We start from the raw sequence: 18157 nt of genomic DNA, 5'->3' as shown, positions 1-18157 counted from the left end.
ATCTACACCTACTCCATCTATTACCGCGTTGAGTCTCCTTGCCAGCTCCGAAGATCGATCTAAATTAGGGAGGGGGTATGTTAACTACAGGGATTAACATAAATTTTTAGCATGGTTATGCTTCTTGTAACTCATTATTATGTAACCGCGCTAAGTGCTTCATGAAAAAGATATATGGGATGACCGAGCTTACGACTTGTGTAATGTAGGAATAAGCCTAGGTGTACATACAGCTAGGAAATCAGTTTTGGGCCCCCGATTGTTAAATGGGCAGCCAGTCATGTATATAAGTGACTTGTGAAATATGAAAAGGGACAATCCCATTATCACAATTAAGTTTTTCCTTCTCTCTCTCTCTCTCTCTCTCTCTCTCTCTCTCTCTCTCTCTCTTGTGGCTATGGTGGCAAGCTTGTGTTGGTTAATGCTTGCTTTCTTGATTGTGGTTATGTGCATATAGGTGGATATCATTGACATAGTGGTTATTGTCTTGCTTAGTTTTCTCCCTCTCCTTGTCTTCTTCTTGAGATCATTCTTGCACACACAAAGGTATGGAGTAGAGGTTAAGCTCTCCATAGCTCCCTTCCTCTTTTCTCTGTAAGCTTGTGGAAGCTCATTTGAGTAACACAAGTGGAGGTGGAGTGAGCACCTAGCGGCCTCACATAGGGGAGTTAACCCTCATTAGGGTTGGCTATTTTCTAGTTTTCGAACTAACCCTTGCATGGTCTTCCTTCTCTTCTTCTCTCCCTCTCTTGTGCAAGGTATCATGTTGATTTGTTTAATAGATCGCAATCCAAAATTGACCACAAACAATGCCCAAGCATGGGCAATATACATATATACAATTATGATCCTTTTCATTTTGTTTGTGCCATTACTTTGCCCCAAATGCAATCACCAACTTGTGCCATGTGCCATTGTTTTGCTTAAATGCAATTACCAAACAAGATGATTGTCGACGATGAAGCGCATTGAAGCTTGCTAATCTCCTAGCTCTTCCCAAGTTTGAACTCCAAGGGCACAAGTTTGGGCCATGTCTTCACCACCAAAACCTAGTCCTCCTCCCTTACTGATTTTCCAAGGCAATCATGGTAAAGTGGATTTACAAAAAAACTCTCCCCTTTGGCCTCTTCTCCTAGTGCCAAGGCACCCTCTTCCCATGCTATATACTAGGAACTCGAGAATTACCATTACAATTTGTATGGAAAAGGGTAAAAATCACTTATACAAAAGGGCACTTATAATTGCATGCCATATCCATCAAATACAAGGGTCTAATGTCATTGTTGAGGCTATATGGTAGTTCCCGGTTGCCTTCAAATCCTTCTTGCTTGTCTTCAATGCCAAGGCTCCATGGAAATGACCCAAAGCCCAATGCATAAAGAAACCCTTAAGGTGAAGAGCAATTTTTATCTTTATGAGCAAAACTTTGATGTATGCACTTCCCAAAAGTACATATGATGCATGGTATGATCAAAGCAGCCTAAGGGAATACGTCTATGTATTTGAAATGAAGAGAAACCCAATTTTAGAGCATTTACCCTAAAACCCCGTTTCTTCAAAAAACCCTAGTCTTCCCAACTTTTTTGATGAAATGATGATATGGATGGATAGAGGGAAGTCAATTAATTGATCATGATTATGACCCTCCCTAAAATTATTAAAGGAAGCCCTAATTTCTCATGAAACCCCAAAATGTCAAGAAAGGTCAAAAGACTATGCATTGAAGGCTTTTGCATGCATAAATCATATGTAGGGATATAGGAGAGCATAGGGAATACGTTGATGCAAGCAATTTTTGCCACATTATGCATGAAACCCTAATTTCCCAAAAATTCCTAATGCCAAGAAATTGAAGCATTGAGGCAGATCAGAAGTTTCTTGCACGTGGAAGAAGCATTGCTAAGCATCTTTGTTGCCTTTTGATGAATCTTCACCCCCAATTTAAGCTAAAACGCACACAACCATATGATCATTCTCACGCCCAAAATCGTGTAGAAAACTCCCATTGCAAGGCTTCTTATGAAGCATTATCTTGATACCACTTTGGAGAGCTATTGCCAAGCATCATTGTGTGAATCTTCGACTCTCTAATTGAGCAAAAATGCGCACAGCTCCATGGGTATCCTCACAGCCAGAATCGCCTAGAAAACCACCCTTACCAAGCTTGTTAAGCTTAGCCAAGCTTGTTAACACATTCCAAAGCTAATCCAAGCTTCAATGTGAGCCACAAGCTTCAAGAAGTGAAGAAAATGTGCGCAGGTATCTGACGGCCTCGCGGGTAGAAAATCGCCCATGAAAATCATCATTGCCTATCTCTTTGTGATGCTTATGTCTTCCCCAATCATAACCCTAAACTATGGCTAGATTTAGCCAAGGATTGAAACACCAAAGCACTCCAAAATCAAGCAAGAAGAGGGAGAAAGAGCAAAACGTTTTGGATAAGCAAAAACTAATCATGATTAGTGAGATTAATGACATTTTTCCCAAATTTTGGTCTTGAAATTTGAAAATTGATGCAGCTCCCCCAAAATTTGGTCCACAATAAACCCATATCCCCAAGGCTTAGGAATTAAACCAAGAAACGAGAGTTGAACCATTCAAGGTCACCACCATAACCATCTTCTTGATCAAGAAGATTCATGAAAATTCAAGAAAATGGATCAAAAGCATAAGCTCTAATACTAATGAAAGAAAGGAGGAAGAGGATGACTCGTTAGTGTGGAGTCGAGAACATGGAACATCGTTTACATGGAGTCCAATACATGGGTGAAGGTCACCATGGGAGCTTGGGCATGAGCACCAAGAAGACATAGATGCCTATAGAGTAAAATATGATAAAAAAGGTACAATGCCCATGAGCCATATGCCTAATATAGCCTAATGCCCCCAAAAAGTACACATGTAAATGACCCTAAGCCCAAGTCCCTAGGCGCCATCCCCTATGTGCATATGCATACCAAATCTACTTCATTACATTACACTTCAAGCATCCATATATATAATTTCCATTACACACATGACGTTTATATCCACCTATTATAGTTCACCTTTTGTTCATATTCATAAATAACAAATCACCTTGGCTGAAGGTGCATTAAATGTATGAGGAGAACTATATTTGAAGAGATTTTTGCACTTTAAAAGCCTATAAAATTTTTCCATAGCTTTAATGATTATAGAGTAACGTTAGTTCTACATGTAGTATTTTGTGTGATTTCTACTACGCATACCACTATGCATAGTATTTAAATTACTATGACCTACAAAAAATAATTTCTAGGTGTAAGTTCTCTAATTACTCTAATGTTAGTTGTACATGTATTTTGTGTGATTTCTACGACGTAGTATTCAAATTACTACGACCTACAAAAAATAAATTTCATGTGTAAATTTTGTAATTACTATGATATAGTATTTCACTTTTCTACATGTATTAATTAGATTACTATGGCATAGTAATTGTTGTACAACAGTGGTTGTACACTTGCAGCAAATAATTTCCATGATGTATGAGTCTTAGTTTTATAAATAGTATTTCAATTATATGAGAGAGTAATTCAACCTTATTTAGCACATGGAACTTTTTGATTCATAAAAAACTCATACTTTTTTGTGCTATACACACTGCTTGAAGTAATTAATCACTATGGATAGTGTTTGAATTACTACGCGTGTAGTAATTGGAACATGTACACACATTAATTCTTAAAGAGAGTAGAATGTGGAGCGTGATGCAAACATTGAGGTTCCTCCTTTATTCTAATAATGCCTCTTAATCCTACTCTAAATCGAAAAAACAATCAAATGAATCATAAAATAAAGGAACAAATAGATAGGGCATGATTAAATTTAATCTTTCTATTTTTTTCTCAAAAAACACAAACTACATAAAGCCAACAAAATCAAGCTTTCCACTTGAATTTTTGCAGTGTTTTGCCAATGTCTTGCACGGTATCCTCCTTCATGCTACAGACTATAACACATAAAAACAACTCATAAATCAACAAATTTAAATCTATCCAGCTTCCCAAAAATCGGAGTTATTCCAACCCCATGCTAAAATCATTCCAACAATTCAAGGTAAGTTACAATACAAGTAGCTATAGGATGTTTAGCCTTGTCAATGTAAGGGTTGTTTAGCAACTGACCTCTTAAGCTGTTGATGCCCTTGGACTGTAATACTCCATTGTTAGGAGGTTGAGCCAATGACTAAAGACATCAGCTTAAGTGGTAAGTTGCTAAACAACCCTTATAGATGGAGGAGGACCACAAGTTAGTAATTACAAATATCTTGTTGTGACTATAATCCATGTAATGGCACAAGGCAAGGGCAATTTAAGTCAATTAAAAACAATATTAAATATAAGAATGTGTTAGATCCATTAATATAAAACGAGCATTTATCGTAGTAAAATTAATGACCTATGGACAAATATAAATAAAGAATCAATTCAAAATGGCACTTTATACATTTATTAGAGTGATCATCATCCAGCACTATGCTTGATTAAAAAATGAAAAATAAATATCAACTCTCAAAATTTAAACAAAATAGTCAACAAATAGTCATGGCTTTATTATATGATAATTTTCTTAAAAACCCGAATTTGTAAAAAAATACAAATATAAAGACAACTACAAATTAAACACTTGAACACTTGCAAATATCATATGAATCACTCAATCTTGATGCAGACAAAGAGATACTAATAAACGTTAGTAACTAAAACAAATTTCAAACATTAATTGAAGAAATTCAATAGTGGTGCAAAGAACAACTTCATATAAGCAATCAATTATTCTGAAAGCAAAATTGGAATGCTCCTTTGTTTTTTTAAAAACCTTTTTTACTTTTGTTTATTTATTTTTTGCGGGAGAACCTAAAACCCCAAACCTCAGCAATTGTTGGAGTGGCCCAAACCAGTATCCGACCATGCAAGGCTTGCGGCATGCCTCGCACTGTTCTCGAAGGTGCCTTCTTAAACCAAGAACAGCGCCAACAGCAACAGGTACTTCGCAGTGCATCATTTTTACACAAACCCCTCTCACATTTGTTTATTTTTCCTTGAGTAGATTCACCTGTAGGCGCCATGTGGGCGGTTAGAACTTGTGGTAGTGGCCACAGTACTGAAATCAGGACCTGCGCAAAGTTCTAAACCTGCTCTGCTAGGCTTCCTGCCCGTTGGCGACATTAGAAAGGCTCTTGCCATGGAGACAGTCAAGTGGGTGAGAGCTCAGCTATATATATATATATATTTTCCCCAATCACGTTGGCTGCCTTCAATGGTTCATAATCAGCATGATCATCCACAAATACACCTTTAATGGACCTGCATTAAAGTTAAACCTTTGTTGCCTGTGGGCTCTAACCCCAGTGGTAATGCCCTCGGCGTGTGGATGCGCATGCCTTTGATTCGAACCTCGGCACTAGTATAGTGTAGAATCAAACTCTCATCTTAAAAAAAGTTATGCCTTTGTTGAGGCCATACTTGGAGCACAATAAATTAAACCTTATCCTAGACCAAGCTCTCCTATTGTACAACCAAAGCTGGATTTGACATACACATAGGATTTCTGACTTGTACTCAGTGTGCTTAACAAGATCCCTCCACCAGCTTTTATGTGCAAACCCAAACTAATGTTAGTTCATCGAACACTTTGCCATAGCTTTGCTTGGGCTTTGGGAGAATCCCCAAGCTCGAGGCTAGATTTCCAATATGCATGACTCCTCACCCAAGCCTTGGTTTTCTGTACCACCTGTTATGTGCAAGACATGCATAGGCATACCTCAAAGCAATGAACCATTCAGTCCTTGTTGGCTTGACCATTAGTCTAGGCTTAGACTTCTGTTAGATTAGGTACTTTACTACCTCTTTAGGCATGCCTAGGGCTGCCATGATTTGTACCTTTTTGTACATATATGAATATACTGAATACTCAGCTTCCTCTCTCTTTCCTCTCTCTTTTGTTTGCATTTTGGCATCAGCATGTTCCAGGATGTGTTTAGGGCTGAAAGAAGACTCCTAGAGCTTCCGCATGTAACATTGGTATCAGAGCATCAGGCTCAGCAAGGCTAAACACTGATTCAGTCCCAAATGAAGGTGCGTAGGTCCAAGGTACAGGAAAGTGCACAGGTATGAGGCCCAAGGCAAGGAACACAAGACAGGGAAGAACTCCCAGGAGGTTGGTTGGTGGTGTTCCACAAAGTCCAAGGGGATGGCAGTCTTGTGAGTCGGGTGCCACTTGGGGCACACCAGGAAAGGCTTTTAGGCAACGGTTCCAGGGGAGGTTGATCCTCCAAGGGGTGGAGTGAGAGTGCCAAACTCATTTCTCAGGAAAGAAGACCAAAGACAGTGTTCAAGGATAGGGCAGGAACGGAATGGGGACTGGATGGAACAGATGCATAGATCTTCATTAGAGTTTGGAGACCGGGCCGGGTGTTTAGTGAAAAGGTTGCCAGAGTAGGAAGGATGACATAGGGACTTCGGGAATAGAGAATGGGATGATGACAGTCATCCAATTGGAATCTTTCAGAATTCGCAAATACACCATCGTTCCTTTAGAGAACTCTCTCCATGAACGATGTTTGTTAGAATAAAATTTGTCTCTGTCTTGAGCGCTTCTAATAGATTACTTAGCAACTTGTAACATTTCTTGCAGGTCTTGCAAAAAAGTATGCGCTGCATCTTTGACTTATGTCCACGATCTTTCAACAAGTCGGTCATCGGTAGTGTGAGCTGAGAGTACTCCTGCACAGATTTCCAAAGAAAAACAATAAAACCTAGAAAAGAACGAAGTTGTCTTGTAAGCAAAACGGAGCGAGTAGTGATAGATGCAACCACGTGTATGAGAGAGAAAGATAGAGAGAGAGAAGGGGGAGAGAAAGATGGGAATAGGGGATTCACACGGTACACCACGCTCAGCGGGGAAGAGGCCTCGCTCCCTCTTTAGGAATTTATTTTAGGAACAATCCACAAGCTTTTCAAAGCCAGGACCAATAAAACAAATGAATACAATATCAAACAAAGGTGTTGATGTCGAGATCGGGCCGAGGTCGATGTCGATGTCGAGGCACAAGATAGTTGATGCCGAGCTCACCACAAGGATAACTCACAAGAGGCTTACACTGGGCTAGTACCGAGATCCAATGAATCCAACTGATATTCCCAAGTATCCACAAAATAGTCCCTTTCTTCTCAGGGTTCCAAAGAAACTGATGGGGGAAGAATTGTCGGTGATGGGTACTGATACCTGTATCTTCAGAAGATAGCAAATAGTATATGAAAGCTGTATACTATACAGAGATGATACAACTGTATTTATGAAGGAGGCGATGCTCATGCAATGGCGTCAGAGCGGCTCTTAAAATGTTGGTAATTCTGTGGACAGAAGCGATGTTGCTGGACAGAGGTGGCACAGGCTTCTTTAAGGCGGAGCCACACAACAGGGGTGATGGCTGGTCTTCAGGGCAGTGCTCAGATGCCGCAACTGGTGTTGGAGTGGGAGGTGCAGGCGATGTTCAGTAGCAGCAACCAGAGAAGGCAGTGGCAGTCGTACACAAGTAAAGGCTGCGCACAGGCGCTGCAGACAGCACTCAGTCTGTTGGCGGAACAGGGGGCTGAAGGGTGGTGGATGATGGCGCTGCAGATACAGGGCTGTTATGGGTGTTGGTAGCGCAACCAGTCAAAAGGGGATGGAGGCGGCGCTGCTGAACAGAAGCGGTGGCGCTGTTGAACAGAGGCAGCGCGTAGAAGCACACCAGCGCAGAGGTGTAGACGGCAGGGCAACGGAGCAGCTGTTGATCTGGTCGCTGCAGAGGTAGAGTGCCGGTTGATGAAGGCCCTGCAGGGGAGTTACTGCTGGTGGAGATGGGAGAGTTAGTTGACGTGAACCAGGAGGTGATGTGGGCGATGAGTTTTCACAACTTCCCTCTCAACAGGTTCTCCATGAGTCCTCTATGATCCACCAAGAGTGTGCTTGGTTCTTTAAATACTTGAGATGCCTGCTTTTACCATGCTTTGCTTTTGTTTTTACGACTTGGCTTTTGTTTTATTCACTTGCTTTTGCTTTTGTTTTAATATCAAAGTTCTTGATTTTAACTTCAGGGCCTTGCTTTTTGGCCTTGGAGCTGCTTTTTGAAAAAGTGGCTTATAGCTTTTTGACTCAGTTCGACGAGCTCTTTCCAAAACGGTGCCCTCACCTTTTTGGTCAACAAAGTTTGACTTTTGCTTTTTCTTGCTTTTTGACCTAGGCGAGTGCTTTTTCCAATTCCAACTTTACGAACCCTGTTTCCATATGTCCATCATCCTATCCATGTGTTCGGTTATGAGTTCTATCATGTGAAAAGAGCATGGAGGACCAAATAGTTACATTTCCTCCCTCTTATATCACAGTTGTCCTCAACTGTGGCATAGATATGGTACTAGCCTCATCTGGTGCTCTTGTGCATCTGGTCTTTCCTCATATATGTGGTGACTTCTGCTCCTTTGGCAACATCTTTATGTCTTTCTTTGACGGATGTGCTTGTTTTTGATGGTACATGATCTTCATAGTCTGTAACACGGGTTAGAAAATAAATGCATACTTACCTTCTGTAAAAACTAGACACAAGCTAGTCAACAAACAAGTATGCATCATTCACGTCTACTGGTTGGGTATTCTAGGTATTGGCCAGGTAGTCTGGAGCCCAGTGGACTATCGCATGCCATAAACCCAAGCATTGTCCACGCATCAAAAACAGCACACAAAGTCAAAGAAGTTCAAACATACATCAGTATGCAATGCACAAATAATGATCCTCCTGTTCATGGATTGTGCTGTTTGGTTTCATCAAAACCGTGTTGAGCCATCTGGTCACTAGGACCGCTCAGACTTCCTGTCAAGGCCATCTGGTCTCTAGGACCGCCCGAGAGTCATGAATACATCTGGGCCATCTTGTCGTATTGACCGCCCGACTATGATATCAAATATAGTCATTGGGGCCATCTGGTCGCAGTGAACGCTCGATTGCGAAGTCCAATACATATGGCATCGTTGCCGTCCAATGGGTCTTCTGGCATTGTTGCCTCCCATATAAAAATGTTGCTCCTTGGGCCTTCTGGCATCGTTGCCACCCAAACTAGAGCATATCCAATCAAAATCATTACATAAGCAAGATAATGATCATAGTTGTTACGAGGCACGTCTCTAACGGTTAGAGGCGTTCAAGGCGTACGACTGCATGATCGAGGCGTCAACAAACAAACATTTTTTTTTTTTGGTTGGTTCGAGTCTTTAGACGGGGGCTTTAAGGGCCCAAGGCAACCCCTCTCACACACACTTTCTCCCTCCCTCCCTTAAGCCTTTCTCAAGACCCAAAGTTCAAAGTTCAAACTTCAAACACACTAGGATGATGATGTTTTTTATACCCACTTTTGGAGCTCTCTCTATACTACCGGTTCATTTCAGTTCATTTCATTTTACTTTGTACCCTTGAATCTTGATGATGTATCCAGATGATGATGATGGACTATTTTGGTCTCTCACTAGCACTCCCCTGGGTGCATACACAGCATAAAACCCAACAAACTCCCCTGGAGTGATATGTGATCACTGTACATCATCCACCAAAAGGAAACAAATTCAAAGCAGTGCGGAATGCTTTGAATTTCGGACGTGGTAATGCCTTGGTGAAGATGTCTGCCACATTCTGATCTGTAGGACAGTAGATCAGACTGATATCACCTGCCTGGAGTCTCTCCCGAACAAAATGATAGTGAATCTCAATGTGTTTCGTGCGAGCATGAAACATAGGATTCCTGGCCACGGCAATGGCACTCTGACTATCAGTATAGATAGGTGTAGGCTCCTCCACTGAAATATCCATATCAGTCATAAGACGACGCAGCCAGACACACTCAACGGTAGTAGTGTAAGCTGCTCTGTACTTTGCCTCACAAGACGAAGTGGCCACTGTGGTCTGTTTCTTGCTTAGCCAAGAAATACATGAAGATCCAAGAAAGAAACAATTTCCACTAGTGGAATGTCTGGTATCAAAATCACGAGCCCAATCTGAATCGCTGTAAGCATATAACTGCATGTCACCCCCCTCAAGATAAAGCAATCCAAGAGACAAGGTACCCTGCAAATACCGAAATACACGCTTCACAGCTTGCCAATGTGTCAATCGCGGGCTGTGCATGAATCTGCTCAACTCAGATACGGCATACTGAATATCTGGCCGTGTAGTACACAAGTAAATAAGGCACCCAACAGCCTGAGCATATGTAGTGGCATCAAATAAAATACTGTCATCCTATAGTGACAGTTTCATCCCAGGCTCCATAGGAGTGCTAATAGGCTTGCAATCTTGAAATTTAAACTTCTCCAGACGTTTAGTAACATACCGAGATTGCAACAACCCAATGCCTCTGTTATCCTGCACAAACTGTATGCCCAAATAGTAGTGTACAAGCCCCAAATCAGACATGTCAAATGTCTGTCTCGCAGTATCTCTTTAAAAGCTGCAATTTCGTCATCATTTGATCCCATGAGCAAAAGATCATCTACATAAAGACTGATGACCAGCAGATCTTTCTCTTCTTTCTTTACATACAAAGTGGCTTCTGATGGACTGTTCACAAAGCCTTGAGTGAGCAGGAAAGCATCTATCTTTGCATACCAAGCTCGTGGAGCTTGTTTCAAACCATACAAGGCCTTTTTCAGCCTGCATACTTTCCCTTCATGACCATGTTCTGCAAAACCTATGGGCTGATATACATAAACTTCCTCCTTGAGGTCCCCATGTAGGAAAGCAGTCTTGATGTCCAACTGGTGAACAACCCAACCACGATGTGCAGCCAATGCAATGACACACCTAAGTGTCGACATACGGGATGTAGGAGCAAATGTCTCCTCATAATCAATACCCTTCTTCTGTGCATAGCCCTTTGCAACTAGACGGGCTTTGTACCTGTCAATGGATCCATCTGCATGTCTTTTCAACTTATAGACCCACTTAGTACCAATGGCTTTCTTGCCTTTGGGCAGATCAACCAAATCCCATGTTTGATTCTTTTTAATAGAATCAAGCTCATCCTGCATGGCTTTGTTCCAATGCACATTGTCTCGTGCATCCACAAATGAATCAGGCTCATCATCATCCTGTAAACTGGCTGCCATAACCATATTCAAATCCATGATGTGTGCATGCTCATTTGTCCGTGTCTCCCTACGAGTACGGCCAGCAAGAGGACCCTCTAGATGGCTGTCCTGTAATGTCCTCAAATACCATCTAGGTATGTGTCTGACTTGTGGAGCGTGCTGCCCAATATTTGGCTCAACTTCTGGCTCAATTGCTTGCTGAATTTCTGCACCACCTTCATGATTGGCTGGCTGTCCTGCACCCTCATGGGTTGGATCACCAACTGTGGAATGAAACTCCATAGGTAGTAGACCTTAAACACATCATTTTCAGCCTGATTTGCATCATAACCAGCCATGGATATTTTTGATTTTTCATCAAAAATCACATCGTGACTAGTGAATATCTTCTTGGATAGTGGGTCATATAACCGGTAGCCCTTGCTCTCAGGGCTATACCCAACAAAAATACATTTTGTGGCTTTATCATCCAACTTCCTCCTCAACTCTTTGGGTATGTATACATATGCAAGACACCCAAAAGTACGAAAGTGTGATACCGAAGGCTTTCGGCCATGCCAAGCCTCAAAAGGAGTAATGGAAACCAATGCCTTTGTGGGACATCGATTCAAAATATGACAAGCACACATTACAGCTTCCACCCAAAAGATATGTGGTAGCTTCTTTGCCTTTAACATACATCTGGCCATCTCCATGAGTGACCGATTCTTCCTTTCTGCAACTCCATTCTGCTGTGGAGTATAAGGAGTAGTATACTGATGTTTGATACCTCTACTCTCAAGAAAGGAATTCAACATGTGTGACATATATTCCCCCCCTCGGTCAGAACAGAGAGTCTTAACCTTGCATCCTGACTCTGTTTCAGCAAGTGCTACAAAGGCCAAAAATGCATCATATACCTGTGATTTCTATGTCAACGGATAGACCCAGCATATACGAGAGAAGTCATCAATAAATGTAGCAAAATAGAAGCAACCTCCTAATGACTTCGTCTGCATGGGACCACAAAGATCACTGTGTATAAGCTGTAACTTTGCAGTTGCTCGTAGAGCTTGATCACGTGGGAAGGAAAACCGATGCATTTTTCCCAAAATACATCCTTCACATATGTGATCTGGAGGCTTCTCCATAAGAGGTAGGTCTGTCAACATGTTATGTTGCTGCATAAGCATAAGACTACCAAAATTTACATGCCCCATGCGAGCATGCCATAACTCCGCATCAACCATAGCTGGAGTAAGAGTGAATGCATTATAAGCAGACTGATCCACTGGCTGAAATGCATTATAGAGTCCATGACATAATGTACCAGTAAGCATCAAGGTCAAGGCATTAGCTTTGTCTCTGACCATGCATTTGTTATCATCAAAGTTGACTTGCATACCACACTGTGCTAAAGAAGAAATGGACAACAGATTCTTCTTTATCCCTGGTACATATAAGGCATCTGTAAGGCGAAGAATAGAGCCATCAATGGCTGTGAGCTGAATCTCCCCAATGCCACGAACCTGAACAGTTTTGCCAACGGGGGCAGGGCCTACACGACAAAACAAATCCCTGCGAGATGTGATATGCTTTGAAGCACCACTATCAAAATACCAAGTACATGCATGCTCTGTCACACTGAGTGCCTGTGAAGACCAAGAGGCATCATAGCTGCTGCATGTGTAGAAACAGTAATCCCCGTCCTCAACAAAAGAAGCAGTCTCCGGAGGAGCTTTAGAGGCATCATTTACAGACATCCCAGATTCCTTTGCCTTCTCTTTGGCAATCCTCTTCCTACATTCTGTGATGTAGTGACCTGGCTTCTTACAGTAATGGCATTTGCCCTTTTTCTTGGGCTGTCCATCACCTTTCTTGGTATCCTGAGATGAACCACCATCACCTAAATTCTGATTTGAACTCTTTGGCTGAGATTTGCCTTTCCCTTTTTGACCTGTCGTAAATGCTTGTTCAGCACTTGTGTTCATATTCATGTTCTTCCTGATTTGCTCTTCTTGTAGCAAGAGAGCAACAAGTTCCTGATACTTAAGGGGCTCAACAGCATTCCTCATGCTGAGGTTCAAAGAGGTATGAAAAGCCAAGTAGGATCTTGGCAAAGAATTTAAGATGGTGGATACAAGTTGTGTCTCAGGAATAATCTCATCCACATTGATGAGTTGCTCTCTCAAATCCTGCAGCTTGTTCAAGTGGCTAGACATATCATCTCCTTCATGCATTTTCTGATTTTCCAGCTCTCTTTTCAAAAATGAGATCCGTGCCTCATTACGAGCATTCCGTGAAGAGCCAACTGAACGAATATGAGGTATTATAGACCTCTGTACTGACAATGCAATAAGTGATAAGGCTTGTGCATCTGTGGCATCCCATGTCTTCTGAGCATTTGTTCTTTGAACAGGGAGAGGCTGACCTGGTGCCTGTGCCTGTTGTCCTCTTCCACGAGCACCCCCTTGGGGAGGAGTCTTTGGAGCCAATGGACCTGGACGTGGTTCATCACCACGAACAAAATCCCAAAGACCTTTTGCCACGAGCACATTTCTCAGCATAAAACTCCACAAGGAGTAATTCATGCCATCCAACTTGTCTTCCATAGACAAGTACGTGAACACATCACTCTGCTGTTGATTTGCCATTATGCCAATGCACAATGTTGTACCTGTGTATCAAAAAACCCTATAGCAACTGTACTCCACTGAATACAGCTTACCCAAATATGCTTGCACTCTCAATCCTCTGAATGTGCAAGAAAATGCACCACTGACTGAGTAGAGCAATGAAAATGGCTCACACAGTGTCAAAATGCCCAAAGTTACTGCACCCAAAACCTTGCAAAAAACCTGTAGAGATTTCTTTGCAAGAAAATCTACGTGTATCTGCCAGAAAATTTTCACAGAGAAAATGCCCAAATTTCAAAACATGTAAGGCTTACCACAAATGTGATTTTGCAGGTACAGGCGGTTGTAGGCCGTACGGAACTAGTGTACGGTACAGTGTAGGTACAGGTCGACTGTAGGCTGTACGGAAACAGTTCGATTGTACGGCGACTGTACGGGGCTGTAGGTACACGCGGCAGGTACTGTACGGAAACAGCAGTCGACAGGTTGGCAGCAGGTACTGTACGGAGCTGGGCGAGCAGCTGACGGCGTGTGTAGGTCGCCTGCAGGTACTGTACGGGGTACTAGGCGACTGTGTATGGAGCAAAGCAGGCGCCTGTACGGAGCAGAGGGACTGTTCGTGTAGCTGACGGGTACAGAACAAAACAGGCGAAGACCTGTACGTGCAGCTTGGCGAACTTGGTTGTACGAACAGCTGAAGGCGATAGCTGATAGCGAACCTGCACGGGGATGTGTACGGAACAGCTGTCTGTGCAGCTGAGGGCGACTATGTGTACGTGGCTGCAGTTGAAGTAAAAACAGGCGAACTGTACGGACAGCTATACGAATTAGCTCTGATAACAAATGAAGGGATTCAGCTGTTAGGGTTAGGGTTTGGAAGGTACTTCAACAAGAGGCGTGAAAGACAGAGAGGATCACGACTTCTCATGTATTGAGTTGATAAAATGAAGTACAATAGCCACATAAAGATGTGACCTAAAAGTTGTGTTCACATGGTCAGGCCATAAAGTGTGCCATGTGGACCAAATCACTTATAAACCATAATAAGTGAAACTAAGCTAAAACTGGGGGAAGAAACCTCCACTAACTGAAGTAAAAAGTGCCCCAGTAACCTAATGATGATCACTAGCACTCCCCTGGGTGCATACACAGCATAAAACCCAGCATCAACAACCCCATATGGAATACGGAGTGGACACGAAAGTTGCGAAGTATTGCAAGCATTTGGGATCTTCGTTAAGCAGGGTTTCTATATTTTTTAAAACCATTTGGAATTTTTTTTTTCAAGGAAATTCTTTTTGGGGAAAAAAAAACCTCGTACCGTACGATATCGTATGGTATCGTACTGTCAAACCGTACGGTACGAACCCATTCGTACCGGCACGAGAAACAACTATGGGTAATGCATTACTTTGGGGCGGTTTGGCTTCTTTGCTTGGTTTATCAGGACATTTTGCAGCCATATGTCCTTTCTTTCCACATCGAATACATTTACCTTCTTTGACATAATCCTCGAGTTGCTTGCGGGATAGCTTCTTTTGGTACAATGGGGGTTTATTCTCATTTTTATCCTTCTTTTCCTATGGGTCGTTCCTTGCTTAAGATCCCCCTTTGAACTTCTTCTTTTGGGACGAGTCTCGAGTCTCTCTCTTTGATTTGCCCTCCATCCAAGGCATATATAGAGCTTCGGCTTGCAAGGCTTTGTCTTGGGCTTCTTCCAAGGTTTTGGGTCCCATCATATAGATTGCTTGATAAAGCTTTGGTTGTAATCCATTTACAAACTTTCGCATTTCCATCAATGGTGGAATAGGAGTATATGAGGTAAACTTCAATGAGATGGCTAAGAAGTTATTAAGATATGTTGCCACACTTTCTCCCGCTTTTTGCTTTACCTCGTCCCATTCCTTTTGCACATCTGCTTCAAAGGTAGCGGGAAACAACTTCTTGTTGAACATGGTTTTGAAATCAGCTCATGAGGTAGGTTCGGTCCCTTCTTGGACCACCTTTAGCCACCAATTCAAGGCGGCATCTTTCAAGTGCATACGAACTGTGCGGAGTTTGGAAATTTCGGTGAAGTTGTCATGGCCCTGTGAAAATGGAACAGCACAAGTGTGGGCATGGTGGTTGCTGAGTCAGAATATTGAATGATTCACATGGGGGGTGCCCGGACAGAGTTAATGATGTGTGGACATCCCTAGGTGTGAAGGGGGGAACTAGAACATTAAACTTTTAATGTTTATTAAAGTTGCCCCTAGGCCTTAGTGGCCCCTAGGGACTTTTAAATTTTGGGGCCCTAGGATTATTATGGGGAGGGGGCCACTCCACTTTTGGAGTGTGTGCTTCTCTCTCCTCCCTCTCTCTCTTCTTTTTGGGGAAAAAGAGAAACGTGGAGCATTCATGCGTGGTTGGGAAGCGTGGAAAAGCAGGAACTGGTCGACTGCTGATTAAGGGCTGCTGCTGCTGATTTCTGTGTGCTGAAGCAGGCCGTACAGCAGCCGTACAGGTCTGTACGACAGCAAGTACTGTTGTGGACAGAGGCGGCGCTGAGCTGTGGGACAGAGATAGGCTGCAACAGGCGGCTGCAGCTGCTGAACTCAGACTGTACAGGCTGTACGACTGCAAGTACAGTTCTGTACTTCTGCAGGTACACTGTACGGCCAGATCAGGTGCAAGTACAGGTGCTGGGCATCACTGTTGCAGGTGGCGCAGGCGACCAGCAGCAAAACAGCAGGCGTCTACTACTGGCTGCGCAGGTACAGGCTTGTACAGGTGTTGGCTGCAGGCGGTGTTTGCAAGGATAGTTTCTGGCACGTATCCCGAGGCAGTACAGACTGGTACAGGGCTGTTTTTCAGGACTGTACAGTCAAGTACAGCATATAGTTGGACACAAGGAGGAGGGTACAGACAAGTACATGCATACATGTGAAGCAGGGTTGTGGAAACAAGTGCCTGCAAGTACAGATTGGTACCGTTGCTTCCTCCAGTGCAAATACACGGGCTGATTTTGGTAAGCTCCACATCTGTTCATCTATCTCTCTTTCTACTGCTTGATGTCTGTTGCAGATTTGAGTTATCTGGCCCCTTGTGAGAGGAGGGGTATGGCAGATTGACAAGGGTTGAGACAGAGTTTGGACAGTACATGTATGTATGAGCTGAGATGTTGAATCATGTACTTGAGTTATGCCAGATGTATGCTCATGGCTGCCTTGCTTAGTGGTCTTGGCTGATCAGAGGGAGGCACAGTGTGTTATTTTGAAACACAGATCTGTGTGCATGGATCCTCTGTGCTAAGAGGGATTGTGGGCCGTCAGATTGGACATACATGTGTAATCTCTTGGCTGATTTTTGTTGTACTCAGCCATTCATATTTTTTTTGGAATTGAATAAAGAAATACCGCAAGGGGCGCCAAGCTTTGGGGCCAACAGGTGTCGCTTTGTTTTCAGATTTGGGCACTCTAGCCCCAATCTTTTCTGTTTTCATATCTAGACTACAAGTGGACGGGTGACTGCTAGTCTACCGCACTCTGGTTTCTATCAGAGGCCGGTTTCAAGGTTCCGTTTTGCCGGGACCAATCATCAACTTTCTGAAGGGGGTGAGCTCGTGGTTGCTTTGAAGAAAGCCATCGCTGAAAATTCAGCAAACATGTCTGATACAGAGGATGAGTACTTCTATCATGAAGAAGAAGAGCAAGACACCTCTCCTGAGAGAGATGTATCTGAGAATACTCATGCAAGAGAACAGGCTGCAGATATTGAGCAATATGAGGATGTAACACAGTCAGAAGATGTACTTAGTAAAGAGGATGATGATGCTCGGTTCAAAGATCGTTTGGCTGGTGTTATGGATACTTTTATGCAGCTCACACAGAGTGAGAGATTTGCTGAATTTATGAGATCCCGCACAGAGCCCGAGAAAAAGAAGAAGAAGGTTCGTTCTAAGAATCTTCCTCAGGGTCATAGTGGTGCCATCCCACAGGAACCATCTTTTGGCCAGTTTCCGAACATGCAGCATGCTTATGGTGCAAACTCTCAGAGTTCCTTCTATGGACAGCCACCTATTCCTCAGCAGAACATGCATCCAGGTTATTTTGGTGGTGGCTCGGTGTTCCAATCTATGACTGGGGGTTACCCTCAGGGAGGCATGGGTATGCACGGGCCTTTTGGAGCTAATTTTCAGCCTGGTATGCAGGGGAATATGTATGGTGGTATGCAGTCCGGTATGCAAGGAAATATGTTTGGAGCCATGCAACCTGGAATGCAAGGCAATATGTTTGGTGGTATGCAGCCAGGTATGCATAATGGAATGTTTGGAAACATGGCTGGAATGTATGGTATGCCTGGTGTGGGAATGGGAAATGTTGACCCAATGATGGGCATGAATGTTGGGGGCAGCAATCTTG

At 42.9% G+C, this 18157-nt stretch overlaps 1 protein-coding gene across 1 annotated transcript in view; it reads left to right on the top strand.

Annotated features, from left to right (window-relative positions):
• Positions 1–4871: 4871 nt before the first annotated feature.
• The window catches only part of LOC147623678 (uncharacterized), a 119786-nt gene continuing 106500 nt past the window's right edge, over positions 4872–18157 (top strand). The window contains exon 1 of the mRNA XM_086820266.1: positions 4872–5009. Coding sequence (XP_086676392.1) covers positions 4934–5009 — 76 coding nt within the window. The 5' untranslated portion in view covers positions 4872–4933. The remainder of the gene's footprint in view (positions 5010–18157) is intronic.

The sequence above is a fragment of the Cibotium barometz genome, chromosome 26 (assembly GCF_041138505.1).
Source record: "Cibotium barometz isolate CiBa-2024 chromosome 26, ASM4113850v1, whole genome shotgun sequence".
In the NCBI taxonomy this organism is placed as follows: domain Eukaryota; kingdom Viridiplantae; phylum Streptophyta; class Polypodiopsida; order Cyatheales; family Cibotiaceae; genus Cibotium; species Cibotium barometz.
Note: the sequence above shows the minus strand (reverse complement) of the source record. Positions and strands in the feature narration are given on the sequence as shown.